Genomic DNA, 16,923 nt, shown 5'->3' with positions numbered 1-16,923 from the left:
ATATTTGGGGCCCCCCTGCCTGCCCGGCTGTGGCTTTGACCCCGCAGCTGTTTCACCCCCAAATCCCGGGGGCGGCTGAGTAGGGGGGGGGGAGCAGCTGCCTCTGCCCCCCCCCGGGACCAGCATCCCACCAGCTGTGCTGGCAGCCCCCCCAAATCCTGGGGTGACCCCATCCCCCCCAGCTGGGGGTGGCTCAGTCCGTGGGGACCCCCGGGAGGGGGGAGGAGGGTTTTTTCATGGGGGAAGCACCTTTTAGCATGACCTTGGGGGAACAATAAGCCGGGGGAGACTGCTATTAATAACCCCCCCCGCTTATTATTCTTGTGCTGCGTCACCTCCTCTTCCTCACCCGGATGAATTAACGGGGGGAGCACATCCAGATTTGGGGGCCACTTCAAGATTTGAAGAGCCACATCCAGATTTTAGTTAGGGAACATTCAAACTGGCAGGGGGCGGGCATTCAAACTGGCGGGGGACACCCGAGTAAGGGGGTTTGAGATGTTCCCCCAGTTTGGGGTGCACGTTGGAAGCGGGAGGTGGGCAGGGTGGTGCTTCCTCAACCTCCTCTTCCTCGCCCCCCCTCCCCCCGACTTTTCCCCAGGGTGCGGGGCAGGATTTGGGCCGGGGAGTGGAAAATGTGAGCGGCGGCGGGGCCGTGGCGTCCGGCCGGGCGCGGTGCCCCGGCGGCAGCGGGGGGGACCCGGGTGTCCGGGGGGGCCCAGGCGTCCGGGGGTGCGGGGCCGCGGCGCGGAGAGGTTTCCGGTAACCGGAGAGGGGGATTGTCCCCGACCCTGCGCGGACACCGCCGGACACCCGACACGCAGCTGCCCTTCCTCCGGCCGGGCCGGGGCTGCGGCGCCGGGGCTGGGCAGCCACGGGCTCGGTGCACGAGTGGGGGGCGATTCCAGGGCAGCCAGGGGCTGGGGAGCAGGGGCTGGCACGCACGGGCGCGGTGCACGAGTGGGGGACGGGGTGGCAGAGCCCCCGCACACTCGGTGTGGCGACTGAGCAGCCATACGCGTGGGGACAATTGTAGAGCCCCCACGCGCGAGGTACAGTGTAGGGATGTGGGGTGAGCACTCACACGCTCCGTGCGCATCTGGAGAGCAGCAGAGCCACGCCAAGCACACACGGCCTCGTGCCTCAGTTTCCCCATCCACGACGAGCCTCCCCAGCCGGACCCCTCGGGGTGTCGGGCCCTCCCGTCCGTGTGGCAGCGTGCCCCCCCGTGTCCCCCCCTTGTCCCCCGGTGTTCCCCCCGTGTCCCGTCCCCCCAGCGCCCGCCTAATCCCCCGGCGCTTGTTTGCACAGCAAAGTGCTGCTGCGACGGATTCCTGCCGGGGCCGGGGCGGGGGCACCCGGGCTGGGGCACACGCGTGTGCTCGGCCCCGGGGCACCGGGCACACCCGGCTGGGGCACCGGGACACGCCCGGGCACCGGGACACACCCGGTTGGGGCACACGCGTGTGCTCGGCCCCGCGGGCACCGAGGCACACCCGGCCGGGGCACACGCGTGTGCCAGGGCGCGGGTGTGGCGGTGCCCGTGTTCCCGCACAGTCACCTGTGGGTGACGGCCGCGGTGTGTGCGCTCACACGCGTGGTGCTGCAAACACGCGCGTGCACGGCCGGCCGTGGGCGCGCCTCGGTGTTGGTGCGCGCGCGGAGCGTGCAAACGCGCGTGCACTGCCACGTGTCAGCGTGCACGCTCCCCCCGTGACAGGCCACGCGCGTGGCCGTGCGCACGCAATGTACCGGTGCACGCGTGCGTACGGCCAGGTGTCGCGGTGCACGCGCGTCCCCGTGTCACTGAACACGCGTGTTCCCATGTCCGCGCACACGTGGAGCAGTGTAAACGTGTGTGCACACACGGCCCGTGTCACTGCACACGCGTGTGCAACCCGGGCTCCCTGGGACACGCCCCAGTGCCCGCACATTCACACCGGTCCCGGTGCCGGTGATCCCGGTGCTGGCAGTCCCGGGGCTGGCAGTCCTGATGCCGGTGATCCCGGAGCTGGCAGTCCCGGTGCCGGTGATCCCGGTGCCGGTCGGGGCAGGAATGCCAAGGGTGTGTGATGAGCTCATCCCGCTCCCTTTTCCTGGTGACGCCATCGCACAGCCACGCACCCCCACCCCCGTCCCCCCCGGGGTGACGTGTCCCGCGGGTGGCCCCGTCCCGTGGTGGCCCCGTCCCATGGTGGCCTCGTCCCCCAGGTCACCGGCGGCGCCCGCGGCTGGGCCGACGCCTTCCCCGAGGACACGGTGGCCGATCACGTCGGGGACACGCAGGGACGGCGCTACTACCGGCACCTGTCAGATGACGAGGACCTGGTGGCCTCTGGAGGTGAGGGGACCGCGGGGGGCACCAGGATGGGTGGGTCGGTCCTGATGCCATCCTGGGTGCCACTTGCACAGTCCCCACTGCAGATGGCACTGGGACCTGGTGGGAAGGTGCCATCAGGAGTGGGAGTCACTTTGGCTGAATGTCACCGTGGGTGGGTGTGACATGAATGGGTGTCACCAGGTGGGGGGTGTTACCATCAGCTGGTGCCACCGCGGGTGCCACTCACTCAACTGTCCCCATTGCAGATGGGAAATGGACCTGATGGCATCCAGCACTAAGGTGGCACTGGGTATGTGGTTGCCACTCTGGATGCTGCTTGCACTGTCCTCGTTGTGGTTGATGCCACTTGTACTGCTGGCATCTGGTGATAAGGTGGCACTACGAGCGAGTGCCACTCATACTGCCCCCATCACAGATGCCACCAGGATTTGGGTGAATGCCACCACGAGTGGCTGTCACCATGGGTAGATACTACCCTGGGTGCTCCCATGTTGTCCCCAGGGCAGATGGCACTAGGACCTGGTGTCATCTGGCAGTAAAATGCCACCAGGTGGTGGCTGCCATGGGTGTGTGTCACCATGGGAGTGTGGCTGCTCCCCTGGTGCCACCACATGGTCCCCATTGCGGATGGCACTGAGATCTGGTGCATTTGGTGGCAAATGTGGCACTGGGTGCCACCATGGGCGGGTGGGGGGTCACCGTGGGTGACTGCCCACACATGTGGGGGTCCCGCGGGCGGGTGCCACCCTCACGCTGTGCCCACGGCAGATGGCAGCGGAGAGGATGGCAGCGGCATTCCCTGGCCACCGAGAGTCAAGGCCCCGCCTCCCAGCGGCGGGCTGGCACCCACCGGTAAGGGGACACTGTGGATGGCACCTGGCCCCGGGCTGGTCCCCGCTGGCACCGCTCTCAACCTCTGTCTCCTCTTCATCCTCCTCCTCCTCTTCCTCTTCCTCCTCCTCCTCCCCGGGGGCAGAGCCCGGGCCCCGCCCCGCGCCCGCGGGCATGGTGGTGGCCGAGCCCGAGGACGACCCCCCGATCAGTAAGTGACACTTTTTGGGGACCCCCCTTTGCTGCACCCCCACTTTTCTTCCTCCTGTGCTTTATTGGGTGGGATCCCAATCACTGCGGGAGGGGGGGACACAGCTGGGGAGCAGGAGGAACAACTGGTCACAGCTGGGTGGGGGTCACAGCTGGGTGAGGGTCACAGGGGGGGATTTTTTGGGTGTGCAGGTGCCACCCCCCCACTTTTGGCGGCCCATCCCCCAACTTTGGCACCCCCCACCCCCAGTTTATTTCCGGGCTCTGGTGAACTTCACCCGCAGCATCGACTACAGCCCCCGGCTGGAGGACCCTGACTCCGAGGAATTCCGGGAGATTTCTGAGGCTGTGGTGGACACGGTGAGCACTGGGGGGCACTCAGGGGGTGCTGGGGTGGGGGGGACACCCAAGGGACCATCCTGAGTCCTCATTTCCTGCCCCCCAACAGCTGGAGTCAGAGTATTACAAAGTGCCTGGGGACCAGGTCGTCAGCGTGGTCTTCATCAAGTGAGTGGGGGGGCTTGGGGAGCTTTGGGGGGGCTTGGGGGAGTCTAGGGGGGCTTAGGGGGTTTGGAAGGTCGGGAAAAGAGATGGGGCAGGGGGCCCTGGGGGAGCAAGGCATCATCTGGGGAGATTTTGGGGTGCAATGAGGAAGTTTTGAGGTGCAGCAAGGAGCTTTTGGGAGTGCAGGGAGGTTTTGGGGATGATGGAGATGTTTGGAGGTGATGGGGCAGACTGGAGGTAAAGGGGATGTTTTGGGATGCAATGAGGGGCTTTTGGGGTGCAATGAGGGAGTTTTGGGTGCGACGATGGGCTTTTGGGAGGACAGAGAGGTTTTGTGGGTGTTGGGGTGGATTGTCAGTGATGGGAATGTTTTGGGGTGCAAAGAGGGGCTTTTGGGTTGCAGTGAGGACATTTCAGGGTGCAGTGAAGAGCTTTTGGGAGTTCAGGGAGTTTTTGGGGTGACTGAGGTATTTGGAGGTGATGGGGTGGATTGGAGGTGATGAGGAATTCTTGGGGTGCAGTGTGGGCAGTTTGGAGGCTCAGGGCCGGTTTGGGGGTGCAGTGTGGCTGTTTTGGGATGCTGACCCCTTGTCCCCCAGGCAGCTGGACGGGGATGTGTTCGTGGAGCTGGATGTGGGCTCGGAGGGGAACGGGGACGAGGCGCAGCTCGGGGGGGTCCTGCGGGACCTGCTGGCCGGCGGCTCCATCGCCTCCTACCTCACCTCCCCTCAGGGCTTCCAGTTCCGTCGCCTGGGAGCCGGTGAGCCTTGGTGGGGGGGCTCTGGGGGGAGCCTGAGGGGGTTTTGGGGTGCTCTGGAGTGGCTTCAGAGCACCACATCCCAACCCTGTGTTACTCTGCTGGCTGAATTTGGGGGAGGGGGGGATGTTTTGGGGTGTCCCCCTGACCGTGTGCCCCCTCCCTGGCCTCAGTGACCCCCCAGCCACGCGCTTGCACGGCGGGGGAGTTCTCCTGTGGGAGTGGGGAGTGCGTGGCCCTGGAATATCGCTGTGACCGCCGGCCTGACTGCCACGACGCCTCCGACGAGGAGGGATGTGGTGAGGCAATGGGGCACCCCGGAGCCTCCTCTGTCCCCTCCAACCCCCCTGCCCCCATTCCCTACCCCATGGCCCTGACATTCCCCCTCTGCACCCCCTCTCCTGCCTATAACCCTCCTATAGTCTCCTCCTGCACCCCAAGTTCCCCCTTTAACCCCCCTGCCCCCTGTTTTATCCCTACACCCCCATAAACATTCCCTGCAACTCCTTTTTCCCTTATCCCTTCTTATACTCTACTGTTTCCTCATTTCCCCCCACCCCCCTGTATCCCATGAACACTTCCCACACCCCTTTTGCCCAGTATACCCCTCTATACCACTCTGCACCCCCATTTCTCATTTTAATCCCCCTACACCCCAATTTTACCCCTATGCCCCATAAACACTCCTCACACTCCTTTTTTCCCCATATAACCCCTCTGCACCCCATTCTGCCCCTATACCCCCCTTGCAGCCCTCCCCTCCAGCCCCACCCAGCCCCTCCCTCTTCACCCCTAAATCCCCCCTAACTCCCTTTTACTGCCCCCAGAGCCCTCCCCACGGCCGCCCCCCAGCACAGCCCGCCCAGCCACCACGCGCCCGCTGAGCACCGTCCCCGTGGGCACCACCCCAGCGTCCCCCCTGCGCCCCTTCACCCCTCGGCTCCCAAAACCAGCACCTGGGGGGTGCCAGGGGGGCGAGGCCGCCTGCAGGGACGGGCGCTGCGTGCCCCGGGACTACCTGTGCGACGGAGAGCGCGACTGTGCCGACGGCTCCGACGAGGACGCCTGCGGTGGGTCTGGGGGACGGAGGGGCTGTGGGGGGCTCTACCTGCACTTCAGCAGGACTCTGTCTGCCATGGCAAACTGCTGGAGCAGCTGGCAGTCCATGGCTTGGACAGGTTCACTCTGTGCTGGGAAGGGCTGATGGCCAGGCCCAGGAGCGCTGGGAGATGGGGCAGTCGCTGTCAGGTCACCAGAGGTGTCCCCAGGGATCCGTGTTGGTCCCAGTCCTGGCCAATGTCTTCACCGATGATCTGGGTGAGGGCATTGAGATCCACACCAAGCTGGGTGTGAGTGTGGATCTGCTGGAGGGTTGAGGGCTCTGCAGAGGGACCTGGACAGGCTGAATCCAAGGATGAACCCATTGATGTCAGGTTTAACAAGGCCAAGTGCCAGGCCCTGCACTTTGGCCAAAACAACCCCTGCAGGGCTACAGGCTGGGGACAGAGTGGCTGGACAGTGGCCAGGCAGAAAGGGACCTGGGGGCACTGATGGACAGCAGGCTGGACATGAGCCAGCAGTGTGCCCAGGTGGCCAAAAAGGCCAACGGCTCCTGGCCTGGATCAGGAATGGTGTGGCCAGCAGGAGCAGGGCAGTAATTCTTCCTCTTTGCTGGGCACTGGTTGGGCAGCACCTTGAGGGCTGTGTCCAGTTCTGGGCTCCCAATTTAGGAAGGACATGGAGGGGCTGGAGCATCCAGAGAAGGGCAACAAGGCTGAGGAGGGGTGTGGAACACAAGTCCTGTTCAGAGCAGCTGAGGGAGCTGGAGGCTCCCAACCCTCCTAACCCTGGAGAAAAGGAGGCTCAGGGGGGACCTTATCGCTCTACAACTCCCTGAAAGGACGGTGCAGCCCAGTGGGGGTTGAGCTCTACTCCCAGAGAGCTAGGAGCAGGATGAGAGGACACAGCCCTGAGGTGTGCAGGAGAGGTTTAGGTTGGACATTAGGAAGAAGCTCTACACAGAAGGGGTGTCTGGGCATTGGAAGGGGCTGCCCAGGGAGGTGGTGGAGTCACCGTCCCTGGAAGTGTTTAAAGAAAGCCTGGATGTGGCACTCAGTGCCATGGTCTGGGTGACAAGGTGGTGTTGGGTCATCAGTGATCTCAAAGGCCTTTTCCACCCTAACTGATTCTGGGATTCTGGGTGCTGACCTGCCCCGTGCCCCCCAGGCACCCCGTCCCCCTGCGAGCCCAACGAGTTCAAGTGTGACAACGGGCACTGCGCCCTCAAGCTCTGGCGCTGCGACGGCGAGAACGACTGTGGCGATGGCTCCGACGAGAGCGACTGCCGTGAGTACGGGGACTTGGGGACGCCTATGGGGACACGGGGACACAGCTGACCCCGTGCTGTGACCCCCTGCAGCCACCAAGGCGCCCGGCGCGGCGTGTGGGCCAGCAGAATTCCGGTGTGTGTCCAGCGGGAGCTGCATCCGAGCCAGCTACCAGTGTGACAGGGAGCCCGACTGTCCCGACCGCAGCGATGAGGTTGGATGTGGTGAGTGACACCAGGGGGACAGCTCCAGGGGGCAGGCAGGGGACATGGGGACCAAGGCTGTGCTGGGGATGCTGTGCCAGGGATGCTGGGGGCATGTGGTGCTGTGGCGCCAGGATGGGGACCGTGTGCCCAAGCTGTCCTCAGGATACAGGGCTGTGTCTGAGCTGTGCCAGGGACCCTCTGCTGTGACACCAGGCTGGGGACACTGGCTGGGGGCCAAGTGCCAGTGCAGAGGGCTGGGGACATTGTGTCATGGTGCCAGGCTGGTGACACCGTGCTTGGAAACATTGTGCCATGGGGACAATGGGCTGGGGACTGTGTGCCCAAGTCAGTGCCACAGGACCATACTGGGTACACTATGGCACCGTGGCATGGTGCTGGCCGCCACACTGGGGACCCTGTCCCCAAGCTGGACTGGAGACAGTGCCAAAGAACCTGTCCCTGGGTGGGTCTGGATTGGTGGTGACAGTGTCCCCATCTTCCAGGGTGGCAATGGCAGTGTCCCAGTTCCCTGGGGTGCCAGTGGGGCAGGTGGTGCCAATGGTTGTGGCGGTCTAGAATGACAGGGGTGACAGTGACAGTGTCCTTGACGCCTGGGGCGGGTGGTGACTGCACCAGTGGTAGTGGTGGTGACAATGACTGGGTGGCGGTAGCGGTGTCCCTGTCCCCCGGGGGTGTTGTGCAGTGTGGGTGGTGCTGGTGGCAGTGTCCCTGTCCCCCGGGGGTGCTGTGCGGTGTGAGTGGTGCTGGTGGCAGTGACAATGACTGGGTGGCGGTGGCAGTGCCCCCACAGGTGGTGACGCTGCCGCGGGAGTCGGTGAGGGCGGTGCCAGGCCAGACCGTCACCTTCACCTGTGTAGCCACCGGTGTCCCCACCCCTATCGTCACCTGGCGCCTGAACTGGGGACACACCCCCAGCAGCCACAGGTGGGCGGGGGCCGAGGGCGGGGCCTAAGGGGTGCTGGTTACGGATTGGAGGAAGGGGCACGGCTTGCTGTGGGAGGAACTTGTGATTGGGTGTGGTCGGTGATGGGAGGAGCTTCTATTTGGGGTGGGGTCTGTGTGGGCGGGGTCTGTTTGGGGGCTGAGAGGCGGGGCAAGCTTCGGGGCGGGGCTTCTGTGCAGGGTGTGGTCTGAGTGGGCGGGGGTTTGGCAAATGGGCGTGGCTAGCTGGCACGTGTGATGGTGGTGGGCGGGCTTGTGCGGTGGGAGGAGCTTGTGACGGGGGCTCAGCCGGGGTGTGAGCCCGTCATGCCGAGGGTATGGGCTCCTGGGCTGGGGCTGGGCACTGGGTGTGTGGGGCACTGGGTGTGCGGGGCACTGTGTGCACTAGGTGTGTGGGGCACTGGGTGTGCGGGGCACTGGGTGTGCAGGGCACTGGGTGTGTGGGGCACTGGGTATGCAGGGCACTGGGTGTGTGGGGCACTGGGTGTGTGGGGCACTGGGTGTGCAGGGCACTGGGTGTGCGGGGCACTGGGTGTGTGGGGCACTGTGTGCACTGGGTGTGTGGGGCACTGGGTGTGCGGGGCACTGGGTACACTGGGTGTGCAGGGCACTGGCTACACTGGGCACTGGGTGTGCAGGGCACTGAGTGTGTGGGGCACTGGGTGCTCTGGGTGTGTGGGGCACTGGGTATGTGGGGAACTGGGTGCACTGGGTATGCGGGGCACTGGGTGCACTGGGTGTGCAGGGCACTGGGTGCACTGGGCACTGGGTGTGTGGGGTACTGGGTGTGCAGGGCACTGGGTGTACCCCATGTCAGGGGTTGTGGGTGTGCAGGGCACTGGCTGTACTGGCTATTTAGGGTGTACCGGGTGTGCAGAGCCCAAGGTGTGCCAGGTGCTGCATGTACTGGGCACGGGGTGTGTGTGGCTCCTGGCTATGCTGGGCTCCACTTGTGCTGGGCTCTGGGTAGCAAATGTGCCCCACAGGGTGTCGATTGTGAGCGAGGCTGGGCAGGGCACCCTGACAATCCGGGACGTGAAGGAGGCTGATCAAGGCGCCTACACCTGCGAGGCCATCAACACCCTGGGCATGGTGTTTGGCATCCCTGACAGCATCCTCACCGTCACCCGCCCTGGTGAGCAGCCCCTCCCCGCTCCGTGCCACCAATCCCACCGTGGCACTGTCGCCATCACCCGCTGTCTCATCTCCCACAGGGCCATGTCCCGAGGGCCACTTCCAGGTGACAGGGACGTCCCGTTGCCTGCCCTGCTTCTGCTTTGGAGTCACCACCTCCTGCCGTGCCACCACCCGGCACCGGCACCGCCTCCACCTGCGCTTCAACCGCCCCGACGACTTCAAGGGTGAGCTCTGGGGACAGGGGACAGGGGCTGGACAGGGGCCAGGGACACAGCAGGGGCTGAGCATTTTCCTTGCAGGTGTCAACGTGACGGTGCCAGCAGCACCATCCGCACCGGTGCTCTCAGCCACCCAACTCCATGTAGACATGGGCACTGAGGAATTCCAGCTTCTGGACCTGTCCCGCCGCTTCCTGGCGCTAGACGCCTTCTGGGCACTGCCGGAGCCCTTCCTTGGGGACAAGGTGATGCCAGGGCTGGGTCAGGGCTGGGCACACCAGTGGCATGGCCGCTGACAGCCCGCTGTGCTGGCAGGTGGACGCCTACGGGGGAGCGCTGAGCTATGGGGTGCGGTACCGGCTGGGCCGGGGGCCCCCCGAGCCCACCGCCCACCCTGACGTGCTGCTGCGGGGCCATGGGCGGCAGCTGCGGGCACGGGCTGGTGACACCCAGCCAGATGTTCTCAACCGGCGGCACGTGCCCCTCACCGAGGTGGGTGTGAGAAGGGGTGGTGGTGGTGGGGAGGTGGTGCCGGTGGTGATGGATGGGTGGTGCTGGGGATGGGTGGGTGATGATGATGGTGGTGATGGTGGGTGATGCAGATAGGGGGTGGGTGACACTGTGACACTAGTTGTATTGGTGGGTGGGTGAATCCAGGGACGGGACGAAGATACCGATGAAGGGTGGGTGATGCTGGTGGCGAGTGAGTGATGCTGGTAGCAGTGATGTTGATGATGGGCACTGATGCCAGTGGTGGCAGGTGGGTGATGCCAGCATTACCATCACCCTGCTGTGACACTGCTGTCACCATCCTGGTAGGACCACTGGGAGGACGAGCAGGGTGCCCCTGTGAGCCGGGAGCTGCTGCTGCTGGTGCTGCAGGGGCTGGAGGGCATCTTCATCCGGGCAGTGTATGACGGGCGCATGGCCAGCGTGGGGCTCAGCGATGTGGCCATGGACATCAGCAGCACTGCAGACACTGGCCTGGGGCCGGCTGGCGATGTCGAGGAATGCAGGTGAGCACTGGCAGCAAGGTCACAGGCTCAGTGCCACTGCTGCTGGGATGCCACTGTCACACTGCTCTGTCCCCAGGTGCCCCGTGGGCTACACGGGGCTGTCATGCCAGCGCTGTGCCCCCCGTTTTGAGCGGGTGACGAGGGGACCCTACCTGGGGACCTGCTCTGGCTGTGGCTGCCATGGCCACTCCAGCACCTGTGACCCCGTTTTTGGGCACTGCTTGGTAAGGAGTGAGGGGTTGACAAGGGGACAGGGACACAGCACAGGATCACCACTCCCCCGTGACATGTGTCCCCCTCCCAGAACTGCCAGCACAACACGGAGGGTCCCCAGTGTGAAAAGTGCAAACCTGGCTTCTTCGGAGATGCCACCAAGGGCACAGCCACCGCTTGTCACCCTTGTCCCTGTCCCTACACGGAGCCATCTCGCAGGTGAGTGCTGACCGCAGGGACCAGCCCCTGATGTCCCCGCTCTGGTGTCACCGTCATTGTCACCCACAGGTTCTCGGAGTCCTGCTTTTTGGACACAGATGGCCAGGCCACCTGTGATGCCTGTGCCCCTGGATATGCCGGCCGCCGCTGTGAGAGGTGGGTAGGGGGGTCCCTCCCCATAACCCCCCCACCTGACACCCCCACCCATCACCCACCTGTCACCCACCCATCCCCCACCCATCCATAGGTGTGCCCCAGGCTACGAGGGAGACCCCATCCAGCCGGGTGGCAAGTGCACCCCGATTGGTGAGTGGAGGGTGATGGCTGGGGGGTACCTGCACCCATGGGTGTCTCCCACCCTCACCCTCACTGCCTGCAGGCCAGGAGCTCATCAAGTGTGATGTCCGTGGGGGCCAGGATGAGGCGGGTGGCACTTGTCGCTGCAAGGTGAGGGCAGGGGGCTGGGGGGGACAGTGGGGCAATATTGGTGGGGACAATGGGGGGGCAACGGGGGGCTGGGTGTTGCCATCTCCCTCTGCACCAGCCTGGTCCCAGGTACACAGTCCCTGCCCTAGCGTTTGTCCTACCTCTGACCCATGGTACCCAGTCCAGATCCCCTGAGGCAACCAGTCTCACCCTCCCATAGTACCGAGTCCCACCTCTGTGGCACCCAGTCCAATCCCTGGGGTGTCCAGTCCAATCCACCCAGCACCAATCCCATCCCCTGCCCCATGGCACCCAGCCCAACCCCCCAGCAGGACCCTCCCCAATCCCCCATAACACCCAGTCCAATCTCCCCAGCACCAATGACAACCCCGCCGTGGCACCCAGTCCATCCCCCACATGACCCACTCCAGTCCCCCATATCACTCAGTCTGGCCCCCCATGGCACCCAGTCTGGTCCCTGGGGTACCCAGTCCCACCCCCCCCCCATCCATCCCACCGCAGTCAGTCCCACCCATTCCCTGCTCACCCCTGCCCTCCCTGTGTCCCCAGCCCAATGTCCGTGGCCGCCTCTGCGACTCCTGTGCCGCGGGCACCTTCCACCTGAGTGCTGCCAACCCCGCGGGCTGCCTGCCCTGCTTCTGCATGGGGCTGTCCCGCTCCTGCGCCAGCTCCGCCTGGCACCGCCACCAGGTACCCTCGGCAGGGCACAGGCCGGGACAGGCTGGGCCATCCTGGGCCATGGCGTGCCATGTCTTGTCATTGTCTTGACCTGCCATTCCATGGCGTGCCAGGTCTTAACATTGTCTTGATGTTTCATGCCATGCCATGCCATGCCATGCCATGCCTTGTCATTGTCTTAACATGCCATTCCATGGCATGGTGTGTCTTGTCATTGTCTTGATGTGGCTTGCCTTGCCTTGTCATTGTCTTGATGTTCCATGCCATGCCATGCCATGCCTTGTCATTGTCTTGACATGCCATTCCATGCCATGCCATGTCTTGTCATTGTCTCGACATACCATCCCATGCTATCCCATGCCTTGTCATTGTCTTGATGTTCCATGCCATGCCTTGCCATGCCATGCCATGCTGGAATATACTGTGCCATGTCTTGCTGTGCTGTGCAGTGACGTGCCATTATGCGTTGTGTCATGCTATATGGTGCCATGCCATGTACTGTCACACACCATAGCATGCTCTGTGGTGTTACACTGTGCCATGCCATGTGGTGCCATGTAGCACCACATTGTGCCATGCCATACCATAATGTCATGTCACCCATGCCATGGCAAGCCATGTAGTGCCATGTCATACAACATACATGTTGTGCCATTTAGGGCCATGCTGAGCTAAGTGATGCCATTGCAGTGTCATGCAGTGTCCTGCCGTGCCATGTAGTGCCATGCCATGCCAGGCCATGCCCACCACAATCTCTCCCCCAGGTGCTGCTCAGCTCTGAGGACTCGGCACCGCTGCCCCTGGCCAACCTGTCGGGGGCACGGCTGGTGGGGGCCGTGCCACACTTTGTGTCCCCGCGGGAGCTGCGCTTCGACGCCTTCCGAGAGCTGCCACGGGGCGTGCACTACTGGGTGCTGCCTGCGCCCTTCACCGGGGACAAGGTGACACAGCCGCTCCGGGGGGCACCTCTGTGCCTCTCCGTGTCCCCACCACCCAGTTTGGGGAGCGGGTGCCCCCGAGCCATGCTGAGTGTCCCCACAGGTGACAGCATATGGCGGGGAGCTGCGGTACACGGTGACACACCGGGCCCCGGCTGGTGCTCCCCTGCCCCCCCGGCACCCTGACGTCCTGCTCCAGGGAAATGGGATCCTCCTGGAGCACTTCTCCAGTGACACCCCTCCGGCCGGTGTCCCCACCACTGTCACTGTGCCCATCCGTGAGGTGAGAGGGGTCCCTGTGTGACACCCAGTGCGAGGGGTCATGGAGTGGGGTCAGACTGGGTGCTGGGGACAGGTTGGTCTGGGGGCCCCAGGGGTCAGGCTGGCTGCCATAGGGAGGTCACCCTGGATGCCCCAGGGTGCAGTGGGGGATGGCAGCCCCCATGTCACCCTGGTGTGGCACAGGGCGCCTGGCGCCGCGCAGATGGGCACGATGCCACCCGTGAGCACCTCCTGATGGCCCTGGCCGACGTGGACCTGTTCATGATCCGGGCGTCCTACTCGGAGCAGCCAGAGGAGAGCAGGTGAGCTCCTGGTGGAGTCAGGAGGGGACACAGCAGGGTGGCAGGGCAGTGCTGATTTCCCTTCTGTCCTTGCAGACTGGCTGATGTCACCCTGGACGTGGCAGTGCCACACGCCACCGGCCGCCCGCCTGCGCTGGAGGTGGAGGATTGTGCCTGCCCCCCTGGGTACCGTGGGGCCTCGTGCCAGGTGAGACCCTCGGGTCCCCTCACTGCCACTGTGGGGATGCTGAGCCGTGTCCCACCCCACTGCCACTGTCCCCTCTAGGACTGTGACACCGGCTACACCCGCAGCAGCGCCGGGCTCTACCTGGGCACCTGTGAGCCGTGCCAGTGCCACGGCCATGCCAGCGAATGCCACCCTGACACCGGCATCTGCCAGGTCAGCTGGGGACTCCTAGGGGACTCCCAGGGGACCCCCATGGCAGGGACACCAATGCCATCATCCCCATTCTTTACAGGGCTGCCGGGACCACACGGAGGGTCCCCAGTGTGACAAGTGCCAACCTGGCTACTATGGCGATGCCACCCGGGGCACCCCAGGCGACTGCCAACCCTGTCCTTGCCATGGACCCCATGGGGACACCCAGTAGGTGCCGTTCCCTGGTCTGTACCATCCCTGAGGACACTGACTGGGTGTCACCTGTCCCTTTGTCCCCTCCACAGAGTGACAAAGATCTGCTTTGAGGACACGGATGGGCAGCCCACGTGCAGTGCCTGTGCCCCAGGGCACAGCGGGCGCCTCTGCGAGAGGTGACAGGGACACTGGGGTGGGGCAGGGGTGTTTTTGGGGTGAATGCTCCTCTCACTGCCTCCTTTGGGTTTGTCCCACTGTAGGTGCCTGCCCGGGTACGTGGGGGACCCGCTGCAGGGAGAACCGTGCCGAGGTGAGTGTCACAGGGCAGGGACAAAGTGGTGTCCCCTGCGGTGGCACTAAGGGGGTTGTGGCTGACTGTGTGTCACTCCTCAGTGCCAGGTGTCCCCGGTGCGCAATGCCAGTGTGACCCACGAGGTAGCACCCGGGAGGGCTGCGATGCCAACGGGCAGTGTCATTGCAAGGTGAGTCTTGTGTGTGTGTCCCCAACCCCAGGAAGGGTGTCAGGGCAATGTCACCACGCTGTCTTCTCCCCCAGGCCAACGTGGAAGGTCCCCACTGTGCCACGTGCCGTCCCCACCACTTCCACCTGAGCGGGGATGAGCCAGCTGGGTGCCTGCCCTGCTTCTGCATGGGCATCGTTCAGCACTGCACCAGCACTGCCTACGCCCGTAGCACTGTGAGTGTACCCTCTTGTCCCCACATGTCCCCAGGGTGTCCCCACCTGTCCCAGACCCCTCTCACCCCTCGATCCCGCAGATCCGGACATCCTTTGCCCCAGGGGATGCCCAGGGGTTTGCCCTGGTGAACCGCCAGCGCAGCACCCGTGTGGACAGCGGCTTTGGGGTGCAGCTGGGGCACCCCCAGCCCCACCTGACCTATGAGCGCTTCGGGGAGCTGCCCCCTGACTCCTACTACTGGCAGCTGCCACCTCCCTACCAGGGGGACAAGGTAACAGGGTGACCCCTGGGAGGACAGGGGTGCCCATGGGAGCCATGGGAATGCCCCACCAGGGGCTGCACCCCCTCCCCATGGGCACCCTGGGCACTGTTGGGGGCAGGCTGGGCACAGCCTCCTTTTCTCTGCCCTTCTCCTTTTTCTTCTTCCTTTTCCCTTCCCTTTTTTCTATTTTCACCTTTTCCTTTTCCCCTTTGCCCCTTTTCCTTTCCTTTTTCTCATAATTTTTGCCTTTTTCATCCCTACCCTGTGCCATCCCCTGTCCTCTTCACCATCCCCATTCTTTTCTTTCTCCTCTTTCCCCATCCTATCCCCTTCCCTCCCCATCCTCTTCCCTTTCTCATCCCTATCATCTTTCTTTCCCCTTTCCCCTTTTCCCCTTCCACTTTCCCCTCTCCCTTTTCCCTCTCCTCTTCCTCATCCCTATTTCATCTCATCCCCATCCCCATCCCCATCCCCATCCCCATCCCCATCCCTGTCCCCATCATGCCAATTCTCTCCCCTTTGCCCATCCCATCCCATCCCATCCCATCCCATCCCAACCTCTTCCCTTTGCCCATCCCATTACACCATCCCATTACACCATCCCATTACACCATCCCATTACCCCATCCCATTACCCCATCCCATTACCCCATCCCATTATCCCATCCCATTATGCCATGCCATGCCATGCCATGCCATGCCATGCCATGCCATGCCATGCCATGCCATGCCATGCCATGCCATGCCATCCCATCCCATCCCATCCCATCCCATCCCATCCCATCCTCTCCCCATTTCCCATCCCACAATCCCATTATCCCATTATTAGGTGGGCTCCTATGGCGGTCGGCTGCGCTACACCCTGACCTACACCCCGGGGGGACAGGGAGCCCCCCTGCCCGATGCCGACGTCCAGATCACAGTAAGGGGGTGCTGGCTGGGGTGGCACAGGGACACACCGGGTGACACCAGGACCCCCTGACCCCCTTGTCCCTGTTGTCCACAGGGCAATGACATCACGCTGGTGGCCTACCAGCCTGACCTGCCCCCGCGGACCCCGCAGGCCTTCGAGATCATTTTTCGGGAGGTAGGAGGTGGTGGGCAGCCTTCGTCCCTGATGTCCCCCTTTCCCACAGCATGTCCCCTGCTAACCCCCCGTTCCTGCAGCAATACTGGCAGCGGCCAGATGGGCAGCCGGCCACACGGGAGCACCTGCTGATGGCACTGGCCGACCTGGATGAGATCCTCATCCGAGCCACCTACTCCACGAGCACAGCCGCGGCCACCATCACCGACGTGGCCATGGACACGGCCGTGCCCCCCCAGCCCGGCCTACCCCCGGCCCCCGAGGTGGAGGAATGTCGCTGTCCCCCTGGATACCATGGGCTGTCCTGCCAGGTGAGCCCAGCTCCTCCCAGTGTCACCCCAACACCTCCATCACCTCTCTACCTCCTCCTCAGTATCTCCTCATCATCCTCCTCATCACCCTCCAGCATGCCACCACCAGCCCAAGGTGACCTTCCATCCCCACCATCACTCCTTTCACCATTGCCCCCATCATCAAGCCCACATCCCCCAGTCATGGCCAGTATCACCCTCCATCCGGCCATCACACCCCCCAGCATTCCGTCATCCCTCCAGTATCCCCCGTCATCACCCCCCATCATCATCCCCCTATCACCCCCCCATCATCATCCTCCTATCACCCCCCCATCATCATCCCTCCACCCTCTTATTCGCAATCAAACCCACCATCACCCCGCCAGCCTCACCCCTGTGACCCCTCCATTCTCCCTGCAG

General features: G+C 64.0%; 1 protein-coding gene across 8 annotated transcripts in view; it reads left to right on the top strand.

The window, feature by feature from the left end:
- The window catches only part of HSPG2 (heparan sulfate proteoglycan 2), a 41,468-nt gene that overhangs the window by 2,696 nt on the left and 21,849 nt on the right, over positions 1-16,923 (top strand). For all 8 annotated transcript variants that reach the window (XM_050982477.1, XM_050982483.1, XM_050982482.1 and 5 more), the window contains exons 2-36: positions 2,212-2,341; positions 3,110-3,193; positions 3,633-3,742; positions 3,831-3,889; positions 4,486-4,646; positions 4,817-4,942; positions 5,471-5,713; positions 6,870-6,989; positions 7,063-7,194; positions 7,977-8,121; positions 9,126-9,274; positions 9,354-9,500; positions 9,576-9,739; positions 9,810-9,986; positions 10,314-10,510; positions 10,587-10,734; positions 10,815-10,942; positions 11,012-11,098; positions 11,190-11,248; positions 11,322-11,389; positions 11,939-12,079; positions 12,832-13,008; positions 13,109-13,288; positions 13,471-13,589; positions 13,665-13,776; positions 13,855-13,968; positions 14,048-14,175; positions 14,253-14,339; positions 14,424-14,473; positions 14,557-14,645; positions 14,720-14,860; positions 14,941-15,132; positions 15,953-16,045; positions 16,130-16,210; positions 16,291-16,521. In XM_050982477.1, coding sequence (XP_050838434.1) covers positions 2,212-2,341; positions 3,110-3,193; positions 3,633-3,742; positions 3,831-3,889; positions 4,486-4,646; positions 4,817-4,942; positions 5,471-5,713; positions 6,870-6,989; positions 7,063-7,194; positions 7,977-8,121; positions 9,126-9,274; positions 9,354-9,500; positions 9,576-9,739; positions 9,810-9,986; positions 10,314-10,510; positions 10,587-10,734; positions 10,815-10,942; positions 11,012-11,098; positions 11,190-11,248; positions 11,322-11,389; positions 11,939-12,079; positions 12,832-13,008; positions 13,109-13,288; positions 13,471-13,589; positions 13,665-13,776; positions 13,855-13,968; positions 14,048-14,175; positions 14,253-14,339; positions 14,424-14,473; positions 14,557-14,645; positions 14,720-14,860; positions 14,941-15,132; positions 15,953-16,045; positions 16,130-16,210; positions 16,291-16,521 — 4,569 coding nt within the window. The remainder of the gene's footprint in view (positions 1-2,211; positions 2,342-3,109; positions 3,194-3,632; positions 3,743-3,830; positions 3,890-4,485; positions 4,647-4,816; positions 4,943-5,470; positions 5,714-6,869; positions 6,990-7,062; positions 7,195-7,976; positions 8,122-9,125; positions 9,275-9,353; positions 9,501-9,575; positions 9,740-9,809; positions 9,987-10,313; positions 10,511-10,586; positions 10,735-10,814; positions 10,943-11,011; positions 11,099-11,189; positions 11,249-11,321; positions 11,390-11,938; positions 12,080-12,831; positions 13,009-13,108; positions 13,289-13,470; positions 13,590-13,664; positions 13,777-13,854; positions 13,969-14,047; positions 14,176-14,252; positions 14,340-14,423; positions 14,474-14,556; positions 14,646-14,719; positions 14,861-14,940; positions 15,133-15,952; positions 16,046-16,129; positions 16,211-16,290; positions 16,522-16,923) is intronic.

Source organism: Serinus canaria, chromosome 21, assembly GCF_022539315.1.
Source record: "Serinus canaria isolate serCan28SL12 chromosome 21, serCan2020, whole genome shotgun sequence".
NCBI classification, from domain to species: Eukaryota; Metazoa; Chordata; class Aves; order Passeriformes; family Fringillidae; genus Serinus; species Serinus canaria.
This window is presented reverse-complemented; position numbering and strand designations above follow the sequence as displayed.